Source organism: Poecilia formosa, unplaced genomic scaffold (assembly GCF_000485575.1).
Source record: "Poecilia formosa unplaced genomic scaffold, Poecilia_formosa-5.1.2 Scaffold6, whole genome shotgun sequence".
Lineage (NCBI taxonomy): Eukaryota > Metazoa > Chordata > Actinopteri > Cyprinodontiformes > Poeciliidae > Poecilia > Poecilia formosa.
Genome location: NW_006799945.1, coordinates 4,346,903 through 4,374,735, shown reverse-complemented (window position 1 = coordinate 4,374,735; position 27,833 = coordinate 4,346,903). Strand labels below are relative to the sequence as shown.

At 41.1% G+C, this 27,833-nt stretch overlaps 3 protein-coding genes across 5 annotated transcripts in view; 1 reads left to right on the top strand and 2 right to left on the bottom strand.

The window, feature by feature from the left end:
• Nucleotides 1–9,626, bottom strand: part of uhrf2 (ubiquitin like with PHD and ring finger domains 2) — a 32,544-nt gene extending 22,918 nt beyond the window's left edge. Inside the window, exon 1 of the mRNA XM_007568699.2 lies at nucleotides 9,266–9,626. Coding sequence (XP_007568761.1) covers nucleotides 9,266–9,418 — 153 coding nt within the window. The 5' untranslated portion in view covers nucleotides 9,419–9,626. The remainder of the gene's footprint in view (nucleotides 1–9,265) is intronic.
• A 1,589-nt stretch (nucleotides 9,627–11,215) lies between these two features.
• On the top strand, nucleotides 11,216–22,645 carry brd10 (bromodomain containing 10). Of its 3 annotated transcripts, none has more exons than XM_016680065.1 (10): nucleotides 11,216–11,344; nucleotides 12,458–13,091; nucleotides 13,249–13,449; nucleotides 14,611–16,187; nucleotides 16,283–16,344; nucleotides 16,451–16,540; nucleotides 16,645–16,760; nucleotides 16,873–17,084; nucleotides 17,418–19,379; nucleotides 20,404–22,645. In XM_016680065.1, the coding sequence occupies exons 2-10, from the start codon at nucleotides 12,469–12,471 to the stop codon at nucleotides 22,290–22,292; spliced, it is 6,732 nt and encodes a 2,243-aa protein (XP_016535551.1). In that variant the 5' UTR covers nucleotides 11,216–11,344; nucleotides 12,458–12,468; the 3' UTR covers nucleotides 22,293–22,645. The 3 variants fall into 3 exon arrangements, with proteins under 3 accessions (XP_016535551.1, XP_007568749.1, XP_016535553.1); XM_007568687.2 differs by having other exon boundaries at nucleotides 11,216–11,707; XM_016680067.1 differs by lacking the exon at nucleotides 11,216–11,344 and adding an exon at nucleotides 11,728–11,793.
• A 110-nt stretch (nucleotides 22,646–22,755) lies between these two features.
• On the bottom strand, nucleotides 22,756–25,501 carry mlana (melan-A). The gene is made up of 5 exons (XM_007568674.2): nucleotides 25,394–25,501; nucleotides 24,648–24,740; nucleotides 24,418–24,514; nucleotides 24,182–24,289; nucleotides 22,756–23,179 (listed from the first exon to the last, which is right to left on the bottom strand). The coding sequence occupies exons 2-5, from the start codon at nucleotides 24,734–24,736 to the stop codon at nucleotides 23,111–23,113; spliced, it is 363 nt and encodes a 120-aa protein (XP_007568736.1). The 5' UTR covers nucleotides 24,737–24,740; nucleotides 25,394–25,501; the 3' UTR covers nucleotides 22,756–23,110.
• Between the last annotated feature and the right edge of the window lie 2,332 nt (nucleotides 25,502–27,833).

Below are 27,833 nucleotides of genomic sequence, written 5' to 3'. Positions count from 1 at the left end.
GTGTTTAATATTATGTTATACTGTCCTGTTGCAGTTTTATTTTAGTTTATTTATTTTGTTTAACCTTACATATAAAGAAAAGCACTTCTTTTGTCAAGGCATAAAAATAATCAGGTTGGCTAAACAGTACCAGTTTACATTCTGTAATTATTATTATTATTATTATTAAACTCTTCCCAACATGTTCCAGATTTTTGGTCTTATCTTGAACTCAGCGTTGGATTTTTGAACATGAAGCAACGGCTTGGCTGATTTTTTTTTTCTCCCCACCCCCCCCATGCGTTCTCCACAGTGACTTCATTTCCAGCAGCGAGATCAGGCCCCCGCTGCAACGCGTTTTTACTTCACTCTCCTCACAATCAGCCTCAAAACAAAGAGCCCCAAACACACAAGAGGAGAAATTGCACGAATAAATACATACACAAATAGATAATGTCACTTTAGGCAGAAATGGGTCATTTTCATATGCTTCATAATTTAACAGCAAAACAATTTGATTATAGCCTCTCAACTGAACGTAAAGCGATTACAAACGCAAAACGGGAGGACGTGTCCGTAAACAGGGGAAACACTACGCCACTATACGCCAAGTAGAGAAGAGCAGGATACACATGCCTTTGTGTGCATGCGCTGGTGCCGTTTAGGAACAAGTTGATCACAAGTCTACGTTAACATCTGTTCCCTCGTGTTTGAAAAACTGTTGGCCGACGCTCAGGTAGAGATTATACGACAGAATGAACCAAAGTCTGCTCAGCGTGAAGGAAAATGCTGGGCTTTTTTTTTTTTACGACCGACGGCTCTGCTGCTGCCCTGTTTGTGTTTATCTGAACTGTCCCACGGAAACAGGCGCCAGATCGCTGCTGCAGTCTACGGGTTCTTTCTGCGTGCAAAAAAATAAAAAATAAATAAATAAGAGATATGTACGCATGAATTACAGTGATAGGATGTGTAGCTGGGGGACAGAAATGACTTGGTTGCTATGACGACCGAAAGAGAGCACCCCACATTCACAATCACACACACACGCACGCACGCACACACACACACACACAGCTTCATCCGCCACCCCACTTTAAGTCTGAGCATATGCAATCCAGAACCCACCAACACAATCAACATCAACATGACCCTTTCAGGGGAGGATCCAGAGGATTTGCTGTTAGCTGTGCTGTTTAATACGGCCTCTGCTTTTAGAATCTAGCGTACAGTGGAAACCTCAACCCGTTGCACATATCAGCAATTCATTTTACCCCGATAAAGCCATTGTGCTGGGGAGAGAAGCATGGCCGCCACCCCTCGCTCGCTCTCCCCAACGCTCTTCTTCGTTGTTTGACAATGGGGAAGGGAGAGGTTGGAGGTGTAGGAGGAAAGCACGATTTCCCCCCATCCTTCTCGGTTTTTAATAGCCTCATGAAATTTAGATCAGAGGAGCAGCCGTGCAAACAGAGCCAAACACTTACTTTGCGCCTATCTGTCCTTTGCATGGTGGTCTGCCTCGGCTCTCTTTTGTCTGGCTCTGACTTTGTCTAACCCTCAGATTTTGGTGTAGTGACGCCATTGTTTTTTTGTTTTTTTTTGGTGTGAGCTTTAAGAGAAGAAAGGTAAACAAAACAAACTGGGAGCGTCCTGAGCAGATAATGAGCCTGCTGGCAGAACCTGCCGCAGAGAGACTGGCTCGCTCGTTGATGAGTTCATGTTATTCAGAATAGAGACTCGCACAGACAGAATTTCAGAACAAGCACACAGCAGAATTGCACTGCACCAAACACAAATGGCTTGGCTGTTTTCTGGGTTGTTGTTTTTTTTTGTGCAGGCGCTCTTCACAGCAGCTTCATTTCCAGCAGCGTGATCAGACTCCTGCTGCAAGGTGTTTTTGACTTCAGCCTCTTCGGAATCAGCCTCGAAACAAAGAACAACAAACTAAAAAGGAAAAAAAAAAAAAATGTTAGGAGAAACCGTGCACATTGAAACAGAATGTTGTTGCAGCCAGAAACGTGGCAATTTCACCCTCATTTGCAACTTCATTTAAAGAGCACGATGCCTCTCGTGTGTCGGCAGACTCGACGGCTTGGAGGTGTCTGAGCAAAATAAACGCCACTTGAAAGTCAAACCGAATCAACACCTCTTCACAATCTGAACACTCCTGCTGAATTTTCACAGGTCGAAACAGACGAAACACCCATGGAAGCAAGATCCAAAGAAAGAGGGCATGAAACGATTCAAACCAGTTGGAGTATTTTCACCTTTGCCTTGCTACAACAACAATCATCAACATGTGACTTTACGTGCCTTAGGAAGTTATCCGACTAGCGAACAGGGCGCTCAAGTGTGACAATGAGTACTGCAATTAATTATTAATTTAGTAATCGATTGTTCCATTGATTATTCGGACAATGGATTCATCACATTTAAGAAACTGGCATACTGTGCAGATTTTTCTATATTTCTTTAGACATTACATTAATGATACAGATAACCAAATAATTAAATTCCTTTCTCACAAAGAAAATAAACAATTTATTGTCTCAACTGCAATAATACAGCATTCCTTCAGTGAATTTCAACCAGGTGAAGCTAAAACTATCGTTAGTTTTGAGTAAAACGTATTTACAGACAAAGGTGTTTTTATCTCAAATGTAAAATGCATATAATTTATATACTACAGCTTTGGATTAATTACTGTTGTTTTTGCACCAAATATTCTTTTTTGAATCTCTGTACACCAGATAACAATGAATCGATTATCATATTAGTTGACGATTATTTATATAATCGATTCGTAACAATGAATATGATTAATCGGTTGAGGCCTAGTGACAACTATCATTTAATGTACTATATAATGAACAGGGAAAACATGAGAAATTCTACTTCCAGGCATCTTGAAGAAGAAGCAATGATCAGATCAGACATAAAAACTTATACAAAATGTCATGTGTAGCATAGAGCTAGCACCCTGAACACACCCTACTGAAGGTGGTGGCAGCATCATGCGGTGAGGATGATTTTCCTAGAGCGGATGGACGGAGCTAAATACAAGGCAATCCTGGAGGAAAGTCTTCACACTTCCATGGATGTTCGAACATATAACCAGAGCTGCACTGGATCCAGACTGAGTGAGACCGAGCTGCTTTGCAAATTGGCAAAAACCTTCTGACTCTGCATGTGCAAAGACACGCAGCTGTAACTTAGATGCGGTTCCACTAAGTAGCGGCTCAGTGGGGGAGCTGAGGCCGATAACCCCCACTTTATTTGTAAAACATATTTGACTCAAGCATGCACCGCTCAGTGTGTATGAACACAACAATGTTTGTGGTTGTGGTATGACAAAATGTAAAAAGATTTAGTAGCAGACTAAACTTTGAGCACTCTTCGAAAACTGAACTGTTCTGGCTTTTCTATGTTAGATCAGTGACGCAGCAAAATTTTTTTGTAGTCTGCATCTTATCAGGGCAAATATTTCCACTATTATTCACTAACCACTGCGAAGACATGCCGCCTCGAATGACCTTTTTTCTGCATGGCAAAAATATTAGCCTCCGACAGCCTTTCAGGTGTGAAAGAAAAGCAGAATCGACACTTGTGAATGAGAAGGAAGACGCTGCAAACAAACTTCTGCACGGCTACTTCAGGACTCCGCCCCACATTTCTGTTGGCGAAGAGTTGAGCAAAAATAGGTCATATTACCAAAAACAATGACGGGAGAGGGGGTGTGTGTGTGGGGGGGGGGGTTGCCTCTGTGCCTGCTCAGTGCTAGCCTTCGGCTTAGGGTTTTTTTTTATCATTCATCCTCCCCTCAGTCATTTGATCTCAAAGAAAAATTCACCGCTTCTTTTACTTCTTCAGCCTTTTTTTATTTTTTATAACCCTAGTGTGTTAGTTTGAACATACAGTTTAGTTTTCTACAAAGATTTGAAGATTTTAATCAAGTATTTGAAGCGGTTTGAGAAGCACATCCAAACAGACCCAATTTTCCTTATGTGTTGTCAAACATTATTATTCCAAATATCCTAATGAGGAAAAACAACCCTAAATAATAAGTCATTAGTGTTAGTCTATTATCATATGGTTTTATTAATTAATGACTAATAGTCAGTGGCAATCATATTACTAAGCAACCCCATTTACAGCTTTAGCTTCTCTCATCGATCTAAGAAGACTAAGAAACTGAGCCATGCATTTGAAAAGTTCTTGTTAATCTGAGTGAAGCACAAAAATGTCACTAAATCTGTTCATTGCTTTTACATAAACTGGTAGATAATGCGGGGTCCTTTGACTAACAGGCATGCTAGGGAGTGGCCACACTGCAACCATATTTAAAACTGGTAGAAAGCCTGCAGTTATCGTCAGGGGTTCAGGGCCTTCCATTGTTTTCTGCCCTTTGTCCAGTCCATCTAGCTATCCGTAAGAGAAGGGTGTGGACTGAGTGAAAGCGCTGCTGCAGCTAACTTTGCAACACAGCAATAACTTTCAAATGAGGAGCCACAACAACATCGATCCATGTATAATCAAATTGCAACAATATCTAGGTCAGAGAAATCGTCCGTCTGAAAGAGAGCAGCCGAGCAAACAGGCAGCTGTTGGAAAAAATCCAACGATCTTAACATGCAAGAAGTAATTGCTTTAGAAGGGGGGGAAAAGTGGACTAACAGTGTTTTAGATAAATCACACGGACGCCATGTGCTGAGCTTTGAACCGAAAGCCAAGGCGCTTTTTTAAAATTAGCAAATATGCAGGCTTGTTGCAAAAGTGTGTGGGCGCTGAGCTGAAAGGCCACGCGGCCAGCGGAAGATGTGTGTGAGGCTGCGAGTACGAGTGAAAAAAACAAATGTTTAAAGTGAAACATGCACAACAAGTAGTGGTCAGGAAACAAAAACGAGACGGGGAAGAAAAAATAAAAAGTACAGTTAAAAAAATAAAATAAAATGAAAAGGAAGACACAAGCGGCAAGTCAAAGATGAGTGGCTCCTGGCTCAGGACGCTCCCGACAGAAACGCAAGCGTGACTTTGGAGCGATGAGGCAGCGAGAGCAGAGAGCTGGAGGGAAAAACAAGACGCCATTTTGAAAAGGGAATTAGACGGAGTTGCCGAGCTACGAGCCTAAATCCTAACATACCTCAGACACCAGAGTGCATGTCAGCGTACAAGCTCATTCCATACATTACTTAACACATGGAAAGCCCCTAATCAAGGCTCTCCACTTGTTTTCCATTGGAATAAAGGAAGTAGGGGATTTACAACACAGGATGGGCCTGGTGCTGTTAACTACAACAACCAGGACCAACTCCAGGTTAACAAATGAATATTCCTATCATTTATTAACGCCGTGACCAGCTTCAGGGCAAACAATTATTTAATGTAGAAGTAGTTGTGTTGAGTAGTACTTACAAACTACAAGCAAAGCAGACATTTTCTTGACTGAACATAACTATTTTTAGAGGAACAATTTGAAACCACCCCCCTTAAGTGATATTTTTTTCTCCCCCTAATTTAGCAGGAGAGAGTCTCCAACTAGTAGAAACTAAACTGACTCATCTGGATGAATCAATGAGGTCCGACTTCTCAATCTCTTGTAGAACAAAAATCTTCTTCTGCCTGACATACATCAACAGGTGAAGATATGACTGAATATCAGCAAAGTGAGAATATCAGCAAAGACTGTACCATACGGTGCAGTCTTTCCCGGGGCTATAATGCTTGGCTGACTCACCAAGTCAGTACAATGAGAAAACTCTGAATAAACTCCAGACGCAAACAGAAGACAGATCTGCTTGTAGAGATATTTGCATGAGCAAAAAAAAAAAAAAAAAATCATGTTCAGGTTTAAGCTACACTTAATTTCATCGATAGTGCAAAAATGAGAAATAATCCTTTAGTAAATACAGTTGAATAAGACAAATGGGTCCAATTTATAGCCAGTCATTGTTCAATTTACATTCTCTTTATATACATTCTTTTCTTCATAATACAATACAGTTGGTATAGTCACAGAGATCCGGCTCCATATAGTCTAATTCAATCAAATCAGCTTATCATTTAATGTCAATTGTGCCTCCTTTCCTCTCAGCGGTACGACTCACATCAGTGCAGTTCAGTACGCTACTTCATGGTCCTCCATATTCATTAAACCACTGGGTTCTCACTGGAAAGGCGGGGCTAAATGTTTCTCTGTCTCCCGATCAAAACGCTGTGTTTTGTGATGCCAGTAGCTCTGCCCTAACCAGTAGTACTGTTGTCCTATGCACCTACAACTGAATTGGTTGGTTGCGTTATGGACCTCTTTTGTAATAAAAACAAATAAAATAGCGTACCGAACCTCAACAACCCATGCCGTCCAACTCAAGGCAAACGAGGCATTACTTAATATCTATTTTATACCTTACAGAGGAACTACATGTATTGAAAGTGTCAAACAACTCAATAGCAAGAGCTCTGTCAACTGTAACATATAGCAACACAGGATTTACCTGAAGCTTTCATACATATTGGAATAACTGTTTGTTTTGTGATGAATGCATTTGTCTTTTCCACTCTACTATTTATATTATTTTATTTTTTTAAGTAATATGGACTACTTTTGTCAGGAAATAAAGACTTCTGTATTCTGAGGAAGCATGTGGCAACAGTGGTAAACAACAAATCCCTTCGAACAGGAAGACAATTAAAACTAGATGAACTCAACAGTAAACCTGCTGCTTTAAAGCTGCTCACCGTAGGTAGCCAAGAACAGTGACATACACAAACATGCATGAATTAATCTTGTTTAAGGAGCTTACAGCTTTTATTGTCTTCGAATACAAGTGGCACGTCCAAAGCTTTCCAGTTCGAGAAAGAAAATATTTAAGTCTTTCTGCTCACAGAAAGATGTGTTTAGGTAACTTTAATGTCAGTCCTTACGCTGAAAGATTGAACTCTGACCTATGGCCTTAAAATCAAAGTTGTCAAAAAGGTTTTGAAAGATTAGTTTTTGTCTCACTTGCATAGAGAAATCAGGCAGGGATAGGAATTGGCCAATTTTGTCTTGATCAACCATATGCAATGACCAAAATCCTGATCTTTTAAGTGAAAAAGTGGTTTTAATACAACCAGGCTCATTAGCAACAACACTCTTCTGTGTGACAGTTGTAATTGAGAGATGACAACTTAAAATAGCTATTTTCAGTGTCTGGTGTTAAAAACCAAGTTAGTGAAATTCCAACGATGTAAAAAGCTACTTTAAAAGTAAATTGTATTTTCTATGAAATAGAAATAGCTTATGATTAGAGCAAGAGAGTGCAAGACTTCAACTGATAACACAAAGGATGAACGAAAGCCCTTTGGAAATCTCACAACGTAAACATTTACATTGTTTGGTAACACTATCTACTATGTTATAAACTCTAACTCTATTAATCACCAATAGAGCAAGCTAAAAAATAAAAAAAAAACATCAAGTCCATAATCATTTTGTCTTTGTTTCAAAATGTTACAAATCCCAGTTTTACAGTGGCAACTTTGTTACAAGAGATGTGCATGGCCTGCATTTCCACATTTAAATGCAAATCATAATCCTTCACAGGAAAGCTAGAAAAACATAAATTGTTAATATAATATTTCTAAATAATGTTCCTATAATGACCTATAATGTTTGTGCATTGTAGATCTTAGGGAAAAATTACAATAGGCTAAAATCAGCATTAGCAAGTACCAACAAACCCAAAAATATTTCTCATAAAAAACAGGTGAGTTCAAAGTAAACAGTGCCATTTTGTAAATATGCTCCAGAGGTCGTTACTTACAACTAAACAGTACATACAGTTATTCATTAAACAAATTTTTATCTAACCTTTGTTTGATGAGACCACCTCTAAATAAAAAATATATTAAGATTTACAAACACAATCTATTGAAGTTTGCTTTTATCAAAATAAATCAAGCACTCTAATCAAAAATAAGTTTTACCACTAGCTACAAATACCATGATGTCTATCATCAACTGCAGATCTTCATCAGGCATCATTCCCTTGAATAAAATTATTTTTGTGATAGATTTATCATTCTCATGATGTAGTGCATGTCAAAAACGGGCTTCAGTCTCAAAGCAAAAACCCATTCACTAACCCTGCATAAACTTATTCACACATTTCTGATTTACAAAAATGACAAACTTAGTGGCAGTACGCAATATGCAAAGATATTTTACAGTTCTGTTCTGCTGGGCTCTGAAAATAAATTAAAGCTGTCTCAGAGTCAAATCTCTGAGGAACAATTGTAAGAGGGAAAAAGCAAAATCAGAAATAATATTGTACTTAAAACCTAAATGTTATTGTCGTTATTATGAAATTCACTTTATTTCAATGATTTTGTTCCTTCCAAATATATTTATTACACATGCAATATGCAGAGGACCTGAAATATAAATTAATAACTGTGTGGCTGACTTGATTGCACATTTCTTCAAATATACACATTTTTCTGCATAACAAAAAGTGATGCCACGACAGTGCTTAAATGTATCACCTTATTAAACACTGAATAATATTTGTTAGACGTGGTGCTTTATTTTGATGTGTGACTTCAGTAGAGAATTTGTCTAACAAAACATGCCAGAGATCCATCAGTGCGCCTTTGTTAGACATCACAGGCAGTGTAACTTGGGGGAACAGTACTGCCACATGAGAACAGGTTTCTTTACACTATGCAGACACACTGAGTGTGCACAGTGTACATTGTGCGCATGGTGGTGACGCTAGGGTGTAAACAAATACACTTGCTTCAAGGCATGTGTGGGCTCCAGGGTGATCTACCCCATCAAACAATAATGAAGCCTTTCTGAAAGGATCTGTGGAGTTTATATAACAGTGTAACGTCGTTATGTATGCGAAACAGAAATCTAAAGTTGTATTTGGAGGTCTGTCGTTTATCCAGTTAGAAATGGCTCACGGATGTGCTAGTTTGCAGCGTACTCGCGGAGCCCACATGTGGGAAACAAAGTGCTGTGTTCCTGTTTCTCTGCACTAGCAATGTAAACAAACATGTCCACGCCATTTGTGAAGTGCACAAAGAGCTAATGTTAACCCTAATTTTCCCATAGGATGCCACTCGGAGGTTTTTCGCAAGATCTATTGGCGGATTTTTTTATTTTTTTTAATCAAAACAGGAAGCTCGCACAGGGTCCGAAAAGACTTGAGCACAGGGAGGAGGACCACTGAAGTCTAACCCCCCCCTGTCAAAGCGTCAAAACTGGCTGCTGCGTGACGGCGCTGACAGGCAGAAGTGGGTTTACCTGCTTCCCTCGGTAGAAGAGGCGCTGCTGTTGGGGGCTCACATTGAAGATGTCCTGTATTTTCAGCCGTAAAGACTCAATTTTGGTCAGTCTAGAAAGATCCTCAACGGTTCGCGTCTCCTTCCCGTCTATCGTGCGAACCTGGATCCACATCGTTGCGCGGCGCCCCTGCTAGGCCTCGAATAAACAATGGATTAAAAAAGTCTTTCTTGGTACAAACGTGTTTTTTGGGCTCAGATGAGACGGAAATAAACCATTTTTGGGGCGCCGTTGCGTTTTCCTCTGCAGAGGTAACGTCGGACTGGCTCTCAAGCAGGAGGTGTCTCACATGAGGTCGCGGCGCCAAGCAAATCTCGCGAAGTAACGTTAAGCGGAGATCTGGGCGCCTTTAAAGAAACAGCTCTCTATTTTCATATGAGCGAGCTTTGAGCCCTAACAAGTAGCCACAGATTTTTAACACAATGACGCCTCATAATGTTATATTTAAAGCTCTTTTTTAAAGATTGTTTCTATATTTTATTTGGTGCAGTGATATTGGAACGCCATGTTGCAGTGACACTTAGTCGTTCTCAAGAGTGGCTTCTTTGTTTTGTGTTTTTCATTCAGTCTCTAGACAGGGCAGAGCCGGGGCCCAGGAATGTACAGGGCCATCTTTGGTGCTTTTTTTAAATTAGAAATTTAGTAGCCTGTTTCATAATAAACCAATGAAATCACAAAAAAGCCAAACATGTAAGATGACTTTTTTATGGATATTAATTAGTAAAAGTGTTACTACAGATATTTTCATTCATTTATTTAGATTTCTAAAAAGACCTGGTGGGGCAACAATTCCAATTTTGGAAAGCCATGGTGTAGATTGAGTCATCAACACACAAGGACAAGTCCATAACTTCTGTGTTGTGCTGGAGATTAAAAAAATAAATATATTTCTCACATAGCTTTTTATTTTTAATGTTTATTCTTAGCACTCAATCCCATTATTGTGCGCTATAGGCTCACATAAATTCCTTCTGGACATGTAAAACGAACAAAATATGGTGTAAGAAGAAAACAAATGGATACAAAAAACGAACAGGTTTTTTTTGTTTTATCTATTTATTCTTTCTGTGGAACATGCATAAACAATATTTTTTCCAAGATGATACTTGGCTGATAATGAACGTGTCTGATCAGAGATCATTAGTATGTGCTAGATGAACCCATTAAATTAGATTAAGTCAGCAGTGTTCCTGTTTGTCAAACAGCGATTTCAGATTGAGTGGCATGGTCATGCATTGACATAGACAAAACATCTACTATCTTATTGCTGTTTTATGCTAGATTTTGAGTTTAATACGATCCTTTTAGGAACAAAATCAAACATGTTATTTAGGATGGCATAATGAGAACCTGAGAGGTAAGGAAAAGGGGGAATTTTACCCTGTTCCACACTTTGTAATGTTGAGACGCGACATCTAGCGGTCACAACGGAGCATTGCTGTAAATTCGAGAAAACACTTTTATTTTCTGTTACTTATTAAAGTTGAAAACTGGGGCAAAGAATCCGATAAAAGTTTTACTTTAATCTAATAATTTGCAGAATAAAATAATTGTGTTGAAAATAAAGTTCGGATTTTAAGAAGAAAAAAAAACATTGTTTGAATGATGTTTGTGTTTTTCCTCATTTATGTATTTTTATTTTAGTGACAATACACCCCTACAGAAGTAGAAAAGCTAAATAAAAGTGCATTTTTGTTTGTTAACTAAAAACCGCTTCAAAAGTAATGAGCAGTCGAGCACAGGGCCTTTTGGTTTATTTATTATTATTATTTTACTTTTTCTCTTAGAGTTCCCGAGTACACATGTTTAAAAGCGGCTGATCATTATCAAATGTATGAAAAAAACAGGCTTTGGGCTTCCTCCGGAATGAAAACAAACCTGCGTGACGCAGGAACGAGATCGTTACGTCACAGTGCACACATTTGCATCGGGTGGACGTAAAGCATCTTTGGTGGACTGGACGCTTCTGTATTGTTTTACACTATTCAGACTGAATCGGCAGGGCTTCTGAACGCGACACATGCTGCAAAACTGTCTAAAGTGAGCGCAGAGATTTTTAAGCAGACGTAAATTTGACAACCTGTGATTAGTCTCATAGGTGGTGGAAAATTAACTATTATGTATTATCAGACAATCAGCTAGTGTTACTTCGGCTAATGCTCTGTTAGCTTTCCCTGCTACCACTGACATCATTCCGTGCGATGACGACACTGAGAAGGCTGTATAACTTTCTACCTGCTGGACCTTAAATGTACTTAAAAAAACATTTACTATGGATGGTGAGCGGAGCAATTGCAGGCCTCAAGTGAGAGACAATAGCCAGCTAACCTAGCTAGCAGGCTTGCCGTGGCTGCTAAGCTTGCTAAGAGCTATCTTGAGAGAAGCCCCACTGAAAACGTCAAGGTATGTTGTTGAAGCAACCAAAGTTTGCCCATGGTCGCATTGTTTAGCTCCCCTTTTGCATGCGTTCATATGCGAGATATGATAAGGTAGATTTATTTTTCAAACTTTTTCACCGGCTTTGTTTTATTAGCTAACTTGCTGTTGCTAACTTTAGCCTCACTAGCTGTTAATCCTGGGAAAGGAAAAGTTTGAAGAGGTGCAGGAGAGGCATAAAGTCAGTCATGCGGACATTTACGTGACAGGGATTCTGACTATGAACTAGAATTATAAGTGCTGTGATTTAGTTGCTTCTAGTTATATAAAGGCTTGGCACATTAAAGTACATAACAGTAAATTATGTAAAGATGTATATCTGTGAAAAGCTCCTCTATTTCAGTAATTCACGTCTGAAAAATTAAATATATATGCAGTTATATCAATATATATAGCTATTGATTTGGATAGTTAATAAAGACAGAATAAAGAGTGACTAATCTAGTTTTCATTCCAATATTCTACTCTTTTTAAAAACTCAATTCTGTGTTTTTATTGGTCTGAATAGAATTAAAAGATTAAAGAAATGCATAACGCAGACTGCCAATATGTAAAGTGTGAATGTCACTTTTTAAATTGGGTCACTGATGTAAATATTTCTTTCGGTTCCTATCTTCTGAGTTGCACCTTCACACTTTGCAGATCTAGCTTCCATTTAGATGGGAGTGTTTTTGCACATTAAAGTTTCCCATTGGCAATATGTGTTTCTCTCCCCAGGTGTTTGTGCCATGGATCAGAAGGACATGACAGATCCAACTGTGACAGACCAGAACTCTGCAACTCTGGAGCCCACGGCTCGCATGCCTGTGCAAATGAAATGGATCAGCAGTAACTCTGGAGATATAACCAGATCCGAAGAAAAACACAGTAACGGCACCTGGGAACCAGAGGCTGTGGTACCGTTAAGCAGTCCTGGTGAAGATAGCCTGTCTGCGTTTCCAAGCGGTGACCTCTCGCTGCCTGAAGTCTGCATTTCAACCAACAGCAACAGCTTTGAGGAGGATATGAACTACGAGATTCAGCAAGCCTATAAGATATTCACAGTCTTTTTGTTGGACAAGCACAAAGGGATAACCAGCACGTTTCTCCATCCCATCGGCCACCATGACGCGCAGCATGGCATCGAAGGGGTTCAGGGACAGGTTCAGGCTCAGCTTAGGCAGTCGATGTGCTTGCGTCGCATTGAGGAGAAGTTTATAAACCAGGAGTATGAGAACATAACAGAGTTTGTTGCAGACTTCAGGCTGATGTTAGAGAACTGCTACCGATACTATGGGGTGGACCACTGGATATCCAAACAGGCTCAAAAGCTGGAAATCATGCTGGAGCAGAAGCTTACATTACTTTCCAGGTAAGAGCAACAAAGTTGCTCAGAAACCCAAATAAACTGCTTGAAATAGTGTAAATCTAAAACACAGTTTAATTTCAGTTGACATTACTGCAGACATACCATGTGATCACTGTTCTTCAAGCCCCTGTAAGAATATTATCTTGATGTGCCACGCCAGAGTGCTGCGAGAAAAGACGTCCCTGGCAGTGACCTCTAAAGGTCGTTTTGGTGCAGAGGAGGAGCGAGGCTCTGGGGGAACCTCTACACGAAGGAGGCAGGCTTCTCGGTACCTGGCTACTATTACCGGCGGTGGCCATGAGTCTGTCATGGTGCGGACACTACGTCAGGAGGAACAGCAGAGGGTCAAGGAGGAGAAGAGGTGAGTGGATTTATTTTATTTATCTTTTTCTTTTTCATTTTGTAAAGTTACAAACATAAACTTCAATGTTTTTTGTTGTTTTTTCCCCCTGGTACTTTATGTGATATACCAACAGGAAGTAGGACTTAATTATAAAGTATAAGGATAAGCACATGGTTTGGAGAAGTTTTTTACAAATATTTGAAAAGTTCATTTCTATCCAGTCCTCTGACTTTGTGCTTAATAGAACTGCTTTTCATTACCATTCCAGCTGCAAGTGTGCATTCCACTTGCAGCATTTCTGCTGCAAGTGGAATGCTGCAAATTTGTAGACATGCACATTTCCGTTTACATGATTAAAAATAGAAATTTTCACAATTCTCCTTGCAAAATAAGTCAAGCTCGGTCAGATTCAGTGGCAATCATCACCGACCATCAATATTCAAGTTTTACCACAGATCATCAATTGAATTTATGTGTGGACTTTGATTGGGCCATTCCAATCTTTGTGATTGTTGTCCTGAAGGAAAGCCAACCCACAGCATGATGCTGCTGTCATGAATATGAGCAATATTGATTTTTGATTACAGACGGAAAGTAAAATTTTGTTCTTGTATTCCAACTTTCTTCTTGCCGTGCTTCTATTAAGACCAAATTTGTGCACAGCAAACAGCTGTCTTGCCGACATAAAATCCCTCCACCTGAGTTGTGCATCTCTGCAGCTTCTCCAGCGTTAACTGGAGCCTCTTAGCTACATCTCTGACTAGTGCTGTCCAGGCCTGCCAGTTTAGGTGGACTGCCACGTCTTTGTTTATTTGCAGTTGCGTCACATTCTTTGCATTTTTTGGGTGATGGATTGGAGCTGGGATGTTGTTGTGTAACCTAACTCTGCTTTTAACTTCTCTGCAACTGTATCAATTACCTATTTGTTTTTTGGTCATCATTATAACGTTTGTTCAATAATGATTCTTTTTTTTTTTAACAAATCACAAGCAAGCTATATTTCCTTCTACTTCACATATCTGCAGCACTTCGAGTCAGTCTGTCACATAAAGAGCCGGATGAATATGCGGAAGCTTGTGGTTGTAATTTGACAAAGTGTGAAAAAGTTAAAGACGTATGAACGCTGTTGGCGAAGAAGTAAATGCAGCAATAAACCGCTCATGTCTGCTGCTTTTCCAGGCAACGCGAGCTCGAGAAGAAAGAAGCGGAAGAAATGTCGGCCAAAGAGGTGGAAGAGTGGGAGCAGAGTCTGTTGTCGCAGGCCGCCCCGCACACCGTGGGCGCCCTATGGGAGCTGCCTGCCATCGGACACTTCCTCTGCCTTGCGCAGACCGCCCTCAACCTCCCTGAGATTGTGTTTTTCGAACTGGAGCGTTGCCTGCTGATGCCACGCTGCAGCCTGCTCCTGTCCAAAGTCATGTCCTCCCTGCTGTCCCCGCCGCAGAGGAGAGCCACGTTGCAACGTCGACCCGCGCTGCCGTACCGTCGCTGGGAGTCGGAGCTGAGGCAGCGCGTCATGGGGTGGTATCGGGCCGTCGGCGCCTACCATAACCAGCCCCGTCGGGCGGAGCAGCTGGGACTTTGCCACCAGTTCTTCAGCGTCCTGGGGGAGGCGAGTCCACTGGAGGAGAAACCGTTCCATTTGCTGCCCTTCTACCAGCGGGTTTGGCTTCTCAAGGGACTGTGCGACCATGTGTATGAGACGCAGAAGGACGTGCAGGACGCTGTCCTAGCGCAGCCCATCCATGAATGCAGGGAGTCGATTTTGGGCTACGATAGCAAAGAGAACGCCTACATACATTTCCCACATTTCTGCGGCGCCGACCTGAGGATCTACTGCCAGAGCCCTAGCGCTCCTCCAGCCTTTCCTTTCCCTTCTGTGCTGGTAAGGAGAGTTGAAACGAAACAAGGGACCCAGGGGGATGGGTCGGACGGAGTGAAGAGCGAGTTGGATCAAAACGACGCCTGTCATGGCAGCCCAATGGATACAGGCGAATCTGAAGATTCCGTGAAGAAAACAGTAGGGAGACTTGCAGTTTTTAAAAAGGAGAATGGAAATAGAGAAGACGATAAAAGCAGATTCAAATCGTTGTCGGGAATGGATGTTTCTGAATCGGAGTCCACTGATGGCGACTCCTGTGAAGACTCAAAATTAAATGTAAAAATATGCGCAAACTCGCTATTCCTCACGCAAGGCAGAAATGTTGATGAAGATGAGGTGAAAGTGAGTTTGAAAGAAGAAATTTCAGATGAGCAATCATCCATGCAGGAGCAGGTCTTCTCGTATGATTCAGAGCACACTATCAAAGCAGAAACGGCAGATCCCTGCCTGAACGTGGCCGAGCACAGCTACACTGGCCGCTCGCCTTCGTCTCCAGGTAAACTGGGGGTCAAAATGGAGGAGGCGAAATCTGCTCGGGAACATCAAACATCTCCCTGTTCGGATTGTTTAAAAAGAAACTTCTGTGACTCTAAATCTCCGGAGGACGTCCGCTGCTGCGGAAAGTCCAGACCAGCAACTCATTCGTCCTCTGAGACGACTCGACGCTTAAGGGAGGAGAGGCCGGATGACAAAATCTGGAATAAGAAAAAGAAGCGGAAGAAAAAGCGAACAAGGGAACAGCTGCCAGGAGTGAAAGGAGAGCAGAAGCATCTGCACAGTTTGAGGCCGCTGCCATGCGAGGCTGCCAAGTCTGCAGTTCAAAGGGTTACCACAACAATCAAGAGGAAGGACAAGAAGAAAAAGTATAAAACAGGTGTGTGATTTATTTCTTTATTTTTTAAGCTTTACATTTGTTTTTATTCTAAAATGATACCACAGTAGTTCAGTCACCACTGCACTTCTTTGTAGGAAAAACCCCCAATTCTTTGAAAAAAGCGAAGGAAGAAACTCCTCTGGCACCAACATTCAAGGTAGTCTTTTACCATAACTCAAACCCTAATTGGTAACATAAAAAAATGAAAACATTTATACATTTTCTCCAATTCTCATCGGTTTGTCTTTCCTTGTCCTCTGAAGTTGGTGTGCAGCAATCTAGATGAACTGCGAGAGCTGATCAGTAAGACTGAAGATGAGCTCGACGAACTGGAGAGCATGAAAAAGAGACCGGTAGGAGGTCACCACTCTTCTGTCAAAAAAATGTTGTTTTACTCCACATCAGCAGACTAATAACGACTGAGTCTGCCTTTAAATCTTTGTGTGTGAACCAACAGGGCCGATGGTACTACAGGAAAGAAGCAGTGAAAGAGCTCCACAGTACTCTAATCAGACTTCTGAATGAGCTTTTACCCTGGGAACCAAAACTTGTTAAGGCCTACCAAAGAAACAGGTCAGAAATGTTTAAAAGTTTAAAAGAGCTGCTACTAATTGCGATATCTTTTTCTGTTTCACCTCGGCTGTTCTGTTTTCAGTGAGTTTGTTTTGTGTCGTTTTCCGCTCAGACTTCGTCTAAAGAAGGAACATGACGAGTTCAAGAAGCACCCAGAGTACAACAACTTTGTACGCGAAGAGTGTGTATCGTCCTCCTCATCTTCGTCATCATCAGATGAGGATGACGACGGCTACGAAGAAACAGATGTGGAGAAGATTCATTGCAGAGATATAGAAGAAGAAGACCAGGAACACGTCGTTCCCAGAGGCCTTTGGAGTGGAGGTAAACTAGAATGTTGGCTTTTTCTACATTCCTCAGTCTGAGACGAGGCAACTGCACATTTGGCAGGTGTTAACAAGAGAGCAGGGGGCTGTGAATGTTACATGTAACAAGACTCAATTTCTTATTACACATAATGCCTGGTCAACCATAACAGATGGCTGGCTTTCAGACTTTTGCAGTCAGAAATGTTTGCATGCAAATACGATTCATTTGATCTGATGGCAGCATAGATTGTAATATGACATGCACTCACACCAACAGATGCAATTCAGCTTTTTATGAATGATAACCTGTCAATTTATCTCTAACATAGAATCTCTTTTGTGTTCTTAGCAAGTGCCAGAGAGTCTGCTGCAGAGTCTGCTGCAGAGAAAACTCTGACTAGTGCACCTTCAAACCACCTTAAACTCCCTCTGGCCAGCAAAGAGAGAGGTTTTGCTCAAGGTGTTCTCACCAGTGTTACGTCTACTGATTGGAGAAGAGAAACGAGATCTGGATTAATATCAACGAGTCAGTCGGGCGATTCGACGTGGGCGGCTGGAATATCGCCACATACGTCAGCGTCGCCCACGTCTCCCACCCTCAACCTGACGTGTAAACTACCCCCGGGCTACACGCCCATTCCCACCCTGCTGGCCAAAAGTGTGGGCAACAAAGTGACCTTGATGAGAAGACCGACAGATTTCCCAGGTTTATCCAATATAGATGGGCAGCTGAAAGGGTCTGCATTGACTAATCCAAAAGCGTCAAAAGCACAACCTTCTAATAACCAGGTGTCCCAACAGACTACAACAAAAGCACCAGTACAGACTGTATCGACAGGAGCTCTTCCTAAAACGGCACCGGGTGCAGTACCCCAAACTGAACCAAAAAGTCCTGTCCAAGTGGTGTGTAAGGTTTCAGAGGGGGTGGGTCACCTTGTTAAAAAAGACAGCAGCAGCAGGAGCCCAGTCAATCCCTCTGCTCATTCTGTTATGGATAAGAAAACTGTAGAGAAGGTAATGCAGCAGGTGGTGTTTCTGCCTTTCAGCCATCTTGTTCAGAAGAATGAAACCAAGGCAACCGGTGTGACTCCACAACAATCAAATGTCCTTCAGGTTCCAGTTTCCAAAGGGACCAGTCCTGTGTGTATATCAACGGATGTGCCTGGATTCAGCATTCCTGACGGCAAAATCCCTGTTCAGCAGGTCGCCCCGCTTACAGATGCACGGACGCCGGGGAATCCTGCACCCTCCACTTCCCCCATTCTGCAACAAGGGACCCCGAACTCCACCAGACCTAAGGGGGCGCAGGTTTGCACTGTTAAAGCCAGCACACTAAAAGGCGGCCTGCCCACCCCGTCCATTGTCACAGCTGCTGCCAGAGCAGCCACTGCTGAGACTGTTAAATTTACAGAGCCCAAGCAGGAGCTGAAGACCGTCTGCATCCGTGACTCTCAGTCCATATTGGTGACGACTAGAGGCGGCAACACGGGGATTGTCAAAGTCCAGACGTCTTCAGAGCAGAACTCGCTGGGGTCTTTCCCTACAAGTCCTGTCATTACTATATCTCCTCAGTTAAAAGCCTTTCTTGTGTCCAAGACCTCAACAACTCACACTTCTTCGGTTCCCTCTCATGTTCCAGGAGGGGCAACTGCCCAAACCCAGAAGCATTGTCCTTCAGTATTAACAGCCCCTCACACTGCCACCATTTCTACACCAACTGCGATCACAAGCAGCTCTCCTGTCGGAGGGCTTGCAAGCAAGACAACAGGCACTGCTGCTGGTTTAAGTCGAGCCTCTTGCATTGCGCCAGTTTCTACTGTTGTAACCAAGATTTCCCAACTGGTGAACACGGCCTCTTGCGGTTCTCCTTTTCCGCCTTCCACTTTGAAAAACAAGGTTGCCGTCCCGTCCCTCAGCAGTTCTGGTGTTTCCAAAGTCCCAGCACAGGAACTCATCAGCAAGACTGGTGTAAAGCGCAGCAATACAGACGAGATCTCCCAGGTTACTAAATATATCCTCGTTACTTCAACTTCTTCAGTGTCTTCAAACCAACCCTCGTCAAAAGGGACGCCTTCTTCCACGCAGTCGGCCGCCGGTTCAAGAGTCGTACGTGTTGGCCAGCCCACAGTGACAACATCCACCACCTTTAGTGGGGCCATATCGAAGCAGATGATGGGAGCTGGGAGTGGACAAGCCACGACCGCTCCGTTATCAAGTTCGACTCTACAAATGGGTATAAGTTCAGCCAAGCCTGTTGCCTGTGTCAGCTCAGACGCATTGTCCAAGGCCAGCAACAGTACCGTCCAACCAGGTAGGTTCTCTTAAAGTAAACCTCATTTGAAACCACGTTTACAGTCTCTTTTTACACAGATTGTAATTGGCTGATTATAAAAATCGAAATGCTGTAATTGCAATCACTTACAGTTCAGTCTTGTAGTTGGATGTTTTCAGAATCTCCTGGGTGTTTAAAATGTTAGATGCATTGACCAAATGTGGCATTCTAGTCTTGTGGGGGGCAGGAGGATTTGCTGAATCTTACAATTCAAAATTATGTCAGTTCTGCCCATAACCTCATGAAAGAACCTTAAAAAGTCAAGTACTTGATTTAAAAACTTCAAATTGCCTCACTGAACCGGCCAGAAACACTAGCACAAATTAGAAGAGCTAAACAAATGTTTCTGCAGCTCTATATGAGATTTTAAATCTTTATGGTGCTCTCGTAAAGCTTTTTTTCTTATGACACACAAATCTTCCAGCTTTCACCACTTATAGCTTTTTATTTTCTTTCATAAAAAAAAAAAAGTTTTGCTGCATTGCCGAAGTTAAATAAAATGTGGAGATACTGTGCTCTCCATCCTACTCAGAAATGTTTCTGTCCTTCCCCACAACTTGCATGCAGTTGCAATCTCAGCTTTTGTGGTTGGCTATCAGTCTGACGAGCGAGACTGAGAGGCGCCCTGCTGCGTTCATTTATTTTAATTAGGCTCAGGTGGACTGTTGTGAAATCGAACACGTATCCACAGTAACAGCAGCAGAACCCGTTGTCAAGTGTTGCAATCGAAAGCCTAAATGTCAATTCTTTTAAGTTTTAGCAGCTTAACAAATCACTCGAAAGCTTTTTAGTTGTGTGATTATGTTGAAGTGTTTGTTTGATTGAGAAGATTATCAATTCATTTCAAGAGTTATGTGCAAAACTTTTGAAAGGGTCATAAAATTTTAGCCAAAGTTTAAAAATATTGTTTCAAGACTCAATTAAACAGCTCACTCTGAACATTGTAGGAAATTATGTCAATTACACCCCTATTAACATTCTTAACATTAATTTGTCTCACCAGGTGTTCCGGTTCCTTTACTAGGAAAGACGACAACAGTCGGCCAGACCGTCAGTGCTCTGTCGCATTCTCCTTCGAAGGCCTCAACAGTCCAGATATCAGGCTCATACAGTCCCACCACAGCTGGACTGGTCCCAATAACAAATTTATTTACCATTACAAATTGTTCCCCCCACCTTGACACTCGCACTTCTTTCTCGGCTGTTTCGCCAGCACAGGGTGTCCCTTCCACTTCTGTGATCTCACAAACAAGCTGCCCGTTGTCTACTGCTGCCATTCTGCCTGCGGAAAACATAAAAAGGAAAGAACTTCTTGTCCCTGCGTCTAAACTGTCCGGCAGCTGTCCAGCTCAGGTAACCACTTCCAATTGCCCGGCCCAAACGAGCGCAGCTTTCCTTGACCCAAAGCTGTTGCATATTAAAAGTGGCAGGAGCGAGGCAGGTCCACCATCCTGTAATAAAACCCTTCCTCTCCTCTCTTCTGCACCCACAACATTCTCTGCCTCCACTTCTGGCCCAGTTACACAAAGGATAATCCTCAACACTTCCACGCACCTTACAGCCGGCACGCAGATTGTCCTAAATAACGCATGCTTTATAGTCCCTCCCCAGGGTTTGGGCCCTGGCAGTCATGTCCTTCTCATCTCTAATTCTGCACCACAAGTGCCTGCTGCCACCTCTACTAGCTCTGAGGCGTTTTTGCCCCCTAAAGGATCTAGCTCTGTCATTGTGAGTCCTCAGGCACCAGGTTTACCCCAATCTGCAGTCAGGCTGCCCAGCATGCCAACTGTAGGTTCTCCATTTGTAGCATGCACTGGTCAATCTTTGCTGACAGGCACTCCTCATGTTATGCCATTCAGACTCACAGGAACACCTGGCTTGGGCTCATCAGTAATTCCCAGTAAAACAAACGTAGTATCAGCTCTGCCTAGGCTCTCACCTGCACATGGATGTAACTTTGGGTTGCCTCCAGTATGTACATCCACTTTGATCTCTTCTCCCCCAAGGTTAGCCAGTGTACCTATTTTGGCTTCCCCAGGTAAAACTACTGCTCCTTCCCTTGGATCAGGACTTGCTACAATCAGGGTCACTGGTGGTTCAGCCACACCAACTAACATTTCAGCTACAGTATCCACCTCCTTGTCCAGATTGTCGGGACCTCTGTCATCCCTACCTGGTTTACCCAGCTCATCAACTGGTGCCTTGCATAACCCCGTCACCCCAGTTCCCGCAGCTTTGCATTGTTCTCCTTCTGGCCACTGTGTGGATGCACCAGCAACTCTCAGATCTGTTATACGTCCAGAGCAGACGGCAGTTAAAGTTGCAACATCCTCAGCTGCTCAGCCACAGAGTTTAGTGCAAGCAGCATCAAGAAAGACGCCACTCAAAACAACGTTGCCAGTTTGTCAGCCTGCACTCTCTGGAGCTCGGACGCAAGAGCTGCCAACAGTGGCCGTCCCACCAATCTTAAGTACAGCAACCAGGACCCAAGCACTGCCCGTCGCTACTGTTCCGCCAATTGGAAGCACTATCAGCACCTTCGAAATGGCATCTGCGGCGTCTGCACCACCAGTTAGCACCACTCTGACTTCAACTCCACCAGATACATCACTGATGACAAAAAGCAGCATCACTCCACCTGTTATATTGACTAACCAAGCATTTCAAACAAACTCTGTGCAGTCATCATCACTGGGTATGCATGCTAGCTTACCATCCAAACTGCTCACCAGCACTGATGGTGCCGTGTTGAGCACTGATCAGTGTCAGGTGAATCAACCAGAGAAGACCGCGTGTCCCAAACCCCGGGACGCTCTGGTGGTCACCCCCAACAGCTCCGGTGGGCTACTACGAACACATGATTCCACTTTACAGCCTCATCACGGAGACTAAGTGAAGCAGCAAACCAATACTGAGCCAACTTTTTTGAATGTTCTCTAGTTATGGCTGCTTTGATCCATCTCACATTTAAGCACCAGTTAAATTTCACAACTCGATTACATGACCTTTCTTATGAGCCTGCTGTTAACACACTAAAACGGTGGATTGTGTTGAGTTTCTGGAGTTCAAACTGAAACATTAATGTTGCAGACTGTCAGAGGTGGCATTTGGCCAGTTATCACAGTAAATCAGAAAGGTGGAAAGTAGGGGACATTATTCAGCCTTTTAGATATTTGTCTAAGGTGTAATAATTGGTTTACTGTTGTTGCTTTGTCTCATACTAATTACAACTGCCTACATTCTTTTACATCTGTCATGTTTTTTCAAGTAGTAACTGTTTTGAAAACTACATTTACTTTTTTTTTGTAGAAATATGAACTAATAGATACATTTTTACAATATCTTTGAGTCCATGTAAATGTTTTGGAATCACATTTATTTATTTTTACCATATAGATTTTTAAAAGATATTTACTAGGTACATTTTCATTGAACAGCTGTGGACGTAATTGCATGGAAATAAACAATGCGACTGTCCCAAAAAAAAAAAAAAAGTGTTTTGCAATCCTTGTTTCCTGAAACAGCCTAGATTGTATGTTTCATCTTTATTCATAAGAATATTTTTACAAAGCAAGAAAAACAATGTATTTTTCTGTAGGTGCCATTCATTTATGAAGTGCGTCGACAGTGAAGCTTGACATTTTATCCAACAAGTTCTGAGTTTGGTTTTCACATGTTCGCGTTTCTCTGTAGATGTTGGTCTTTCTCACTTATGGGGAATAAGGAGGTGGCAGTGGTCCTGAAGAAATCTTCTCATAGGCTGGAGGAGCATTAGGAACCTAGGGCAGAGTTTGAAAAACATCTGAATGCAATAAGATTGATTTGCAGAGAATTATAATGCATTGACAATGTAAAAATGATTACCTCAACAAATAATTTTAACTGTCCCCACAACTTTCATAAAGTGGCCTCTGCTCTTAGACGCCCTTGATTCAGGTCTTTATTCTGCTGATTTTGTTTCACAAAGGAATACTAAATAGTCAATTTTTAATTTCAGTATTTTTATTCAGCCATGTAAGAAATCTCAAGTTTTTTCCCATGATCACCTAAGCCACAATCACGCAAAATTAATGTAATTGAGGCATTTTTTTTAAAGAGATGGGTTTGATGTGAAACAAAGAATGAACATGCAGAGAATATGCACACTTTTAAGTGCAGTGGAGGGATCACAGTGTTGCCATGGGCCTGTTTTTCTTTCAGGGTCTTGAGAACCTTGTAAAGAGTGCTTGGCATCATGGGAGACAAAACTTAAAACCGTGCACAATCTTGAAGAATTACTCTTTGAAAATTCTTCACAGATCCTGCTCTCTGCATGCTCCAGTCTTGTGAAATTTAATATTTTTTTGGTTTGGGGATGGTGGGGGCGGGGGGGTGACAATAACTAAAAAAGTAGTTTCTTAATACGTTTTTTTTTCCTCCCTACACCGAGTAGTAAAATTTTTCCTTCTGAAATAAAAGATACATTTATTTCAAAGCTTACATGTCATTACTCAGGGTGCTCATAAATGTAGAGGGTGCTGTATGGTAAGTGTTTCAATCTGAGCGCCCCGGCCCTATGCTTGCTTGCCCAGTGTGTTCCACACTTCCCTTGGGAATGAGACATTTTTAATACCTCAGCCTAGTCTGGTGACATAATAATCTCCCTCAGGCATCCACTGCATTGCATCGGCTTTACATGCTCTACTCTCCTGTTCTCAGAAGGGCTTTGAGTCTTTTGAGTTTTTCTTTGAAAAAAAAAAGAAAAGACCATTTAGGATATAATGTAACTATTCAACCCTTACCACTGATCGGAAGCTGCCAAAGTCAGAAAGAGACATTTTGTTGTCTGCTGAAGTCCCTGGCTCTGAGTACTGGCCTCCTGTAAAACCTGCAGATCCTGAGCCCACGCTCTGCATTGAAGTGTTGAGGTGAAACAAAGGATAATATATATAGGTAATAAATTCCTATGTGGATAACATAAAATGAGTTACAAATTTAAAAATTAAAAGAGGATTTAAGTAAAGTGAGACGGTCTCACCCTGATTATTTTGTAGCCACTCCTCTTCTTTAGGTACCAGCAGCCTAGAATGAAGAGGCCAGCGAGGACAACGACCAGAAGACCTATGCCGACTGCCCTGGAAGTGATGACACTTTTTTTTTTTAGTCTGGAGTCACCCTCTCTCTCCCCACAAATCTTTCAACTCAAAATATATTGCAGGATTTTTCTAGATGATAATTCATTCAACCGCAGATAAGTAATCTGCTTACTCCTCAGCTCTGACATATCCTCTCCGTCCGCTGGCAAAGTAGACGTTGAAGTCTCCACGAGGCATTCCGGCTGTACGATTGCACAACATCAAGCTGAAAGTCAACCAGAGACAGCCTCAAAATTAGAAGTAGTCAAAGTTAATTTTCTCAACCAGGGAATTAATTTGTCTGTGTTTTTGCATGCTTGTAAAAGAGCATATATTGAATTCAAATAACCATATGGACATGCCAATTATCACACTATACTGGTTGAATGAAGATTAACCAGAATAAAAAAAAAAACTTTCAGATGAGAATGTTCAGAAAATGTAACCCAAAAAGCGATGCTATCATAAAAAAGTTGAAAGTCTGATCAGTTATGAATATTTCTATGTGTTCATTTTAATTTAAACCATAAGTCTGTTTTTCTAATAATGGTAAATGTTGCACTGCCACATATTACATTATTAATATTTTTGTTAATGTACGCTGGGAGTTTTTTGTGAACAACTGACATATCTTGCTACATTTAATGAACTGAGGGGAAAAAATACAAATAGGATAAACAACCTCTAACAGCAATATAACAAAATAAATCTGTGTTTTTCTCATTAACACCTCTTCCAGTTAAGAACAAAGTTATCGTCTGCACATTAAAGCAATTATTTCTAATATTCCTGAAACATATTTAAGTATAATCCTTCACCTTATGCCAAGTCCTGTGTTACTTTAACTTTTACTTTTATGCAACAACAGAATAATCTTACCTGATAATTCCCTGGTGCCAGGCTGCACTCCTTCAGATTGGAGATCCTTCTCAGATTGTGGCCACCAAAGCTCTGTGCTCCTCCGCTCCTCAAAACCCTTTCCTCAGTATGTGGGAGAGCAGAAAGGGGCAAACAAAATTCCTCATGACCGTCACGGGTTAGAAACTCATGGTTAAACCCATTGAAACGGCGTAATTACCGTGAAACCCCCATGGCCTTATAAGCGCAACACTCCTGTCCACTCGTGAAACTTCAAGAGTCAGCTGCTGGCCTTTCATGTGAGAGATAATGTGTGTGTTTGTTTTGGAGATCTCAAAGAACTGCACTTAGCTTACATAATTTCAGATGATAATAGCTTGATATACAAGATATACAAATGAAGCTGTCTATGTCAACTTTATGATTATATGATACAATTTTTAAAAAATAACATTGTATTGCATAATTTCTTCCAGGATCTTCTCTCCAACTTCTAAAAGAAAAACAGATTTCTGTGAACAGCCTTGGACTATCTTATGATTATTTTGTCAGAGACCATGTAAAAGAACTTTTTTTTTTTCTCACAAGAGAAGAGATGCATTGTGGTTGCAGGGTGGGAAATACTGGTGTAGTGCTGCTCTGTGTAGCTACACAGAGCAGCACTTCACCAGTGTTTATTTGCATACCAGGAGCAGTTTACTTTTCAATTCGCATAGACATCTTCTGGCTCATTTAAATCAGAAAAAAGTTAAATTAAAGCCAAATAGGACAGTATCAATGTTTTCTCCAGCTCAGGAGATAATGATTAACTGCTGACAGATATCTGTGTTAATAAGATTTAATAAATCCAGGGTGATTAAACACAGTTTAGGCAATGAAGTGACATTTAGAAGTTTCTTTTGGAATTTTCACATTTATTACAAACCCAGATTATGGGGCATTGTGCATGTGCTGAATGTATGTATGCAAAAAATTTAAAGTCAAATTCTTGGATGTATAGGAATGTGATTTCAAAAATGAGGAGTGCAGACAGAAAGGCGATGTTTCGTGTTTTAGCAGATTGTTAGAAAATGACCAGTCTGAAATGTGAAGCCGCATGTAAATAATCTTGCAAAAATAAAATAAAAATAAATTAAGAAAAAGAGGCATAAGCTTCTCCAAAAATAAGGAAATAACTTTATGAAATGTGAAGCACAGTGGAAGGCACATCATTTCTGGGCCAAATTTAATCAATGGAACAAGTATTTATAAAAAAAAAAAAAGTGTTACAAAGTGCTTAACATTTCGGACATTTGTAACAACTCGTGGTTTAAGTACATGGTGAAAATGTAACTATTTTGGCAGAAATAGAGAGCACACCCATTGCCAAAAAAGTAAGAAAAACTGCCTAAAATGTAAAACATAGAAAAGGATACGTTGGGATTTTGGCACCTAAGAAAAAACATAAAAAAATAGATAAATACAAAATAAATATAAAGACATGGTGAAGAGGGCAGCAGTTGTTGAGCTCCTATATCTGTTTAAACTGTTTAAGCAAATTTCTGGGTACATCGGATTTAAATTGAATCTAAACTCTTAATCAACAGTGGTTTACAGCCTTTCCTTGCCAGTTAATTATCAACACTTTTGTTTTATGTTTATATTATGCATAAGCCATTGATCTGCTGTGCTGCACAGATAATTTTTTCACAAAAACACAACCAGAGGATGTCAGAATCCAGAGAGAGATTAACAATCAGGAGTAAAGAATAAAACGCTAAGAGCTGATTTTCACCACTAGAGGGAGCTCATTGCCTTTTTTAAATTAAGAAAATCACAACGTCCTCGAATTAAAGTCTCGGATTAAAGGCTGGATCTAATTTAAGAAATTCATTATTACCTTGAAGCACATCAGTCATTGCTCAACTAGGGAGAAATGACTGGTTTCTTCCTGGTTTCCCAGACTTGTTATTGTCATATCTGACAAGTCTGATATCCTTTAGATTTGATAAATGTAATACTAGTCTCATCACATTTTAGACATAATTTTATGTTTACATCAGTGCAACATTCGGAAAAAACTGTGATGAAACAATACTAATACTAATTCCTGGCATTTTCTTTACCTTACTTTACTTGTGATCATTTTCTAAACACAAGGATAGAATAACACTGTCTGAAAGATACTTTGGAAATTTGCTGAATAACTCCCAATTCTCTATTGATTTTCTATATTTTTCTCCTCCCATTAGTACCAGAATGGCCTAATCAAAGTCCAGACTTAAAACCAATGGAAAATCTTGAAAACTATACAGACAGTTGCCCTAGAATAAAATCCCAGTAAATATATTGAAGTTTGTAACGTGACAAAATGTGAAACGTTTCATGGGGTGTGCAAATCTTAGCATGACATTAAATCATTTAAATACTGGTTCTCAAACTTTTCAGTTTTGAGAGCTCAAAATAAAAAATGTCAGTAGCC

Excerpts from the sequence above, each read along its gene's own strand:
- mlana (XM_007568674.2), bottom strand. The coding sequence starts at position 24,736 with ATGTTGTGCAATCGTACAGCCGGAATGCCTCGTGGAGACTTCAACGTC. Across the intron at positions 24,290-24,417 it reads GTGGCTACAAAATAATCAGG|AGCGTGGGCTCAGGATCTGC; the intron begins GTGAGACCGTCT and ends ACTTCAATGCAG. Across the intron at positions 23,180-24,181 it reads TTGGCAGCTTCCGATCAGTG|GTTCCTAATGCTCCTCCAGC; the intron begins GTAAGGGTTGAA and ends ACTCTGCCCTAG.
- brd10 (XM_016680065.1), top strand. The coding sequence starts at position 12,469 with ATGGATCAGAAGGACATGACAGATCCAACTGTGACAGACCAGAACTCT. Across the intron at positions 16,761-16,872 it reads AAGGCCTACCAAAGAAACAG|ACTTCGTCTAAAGAAGGAAC; the intron begins GTCAGAAATGTT and ends TTTTCCGCTCAG. Across the intron at positions 17,085-17,417 it reads CAGAGGCCTTTGGAGTGGAG|CAAGTGCCAGAGAGTCTGCT; the intron begins GTAAACTAGAAT and ends TTGTGTTCTTAG.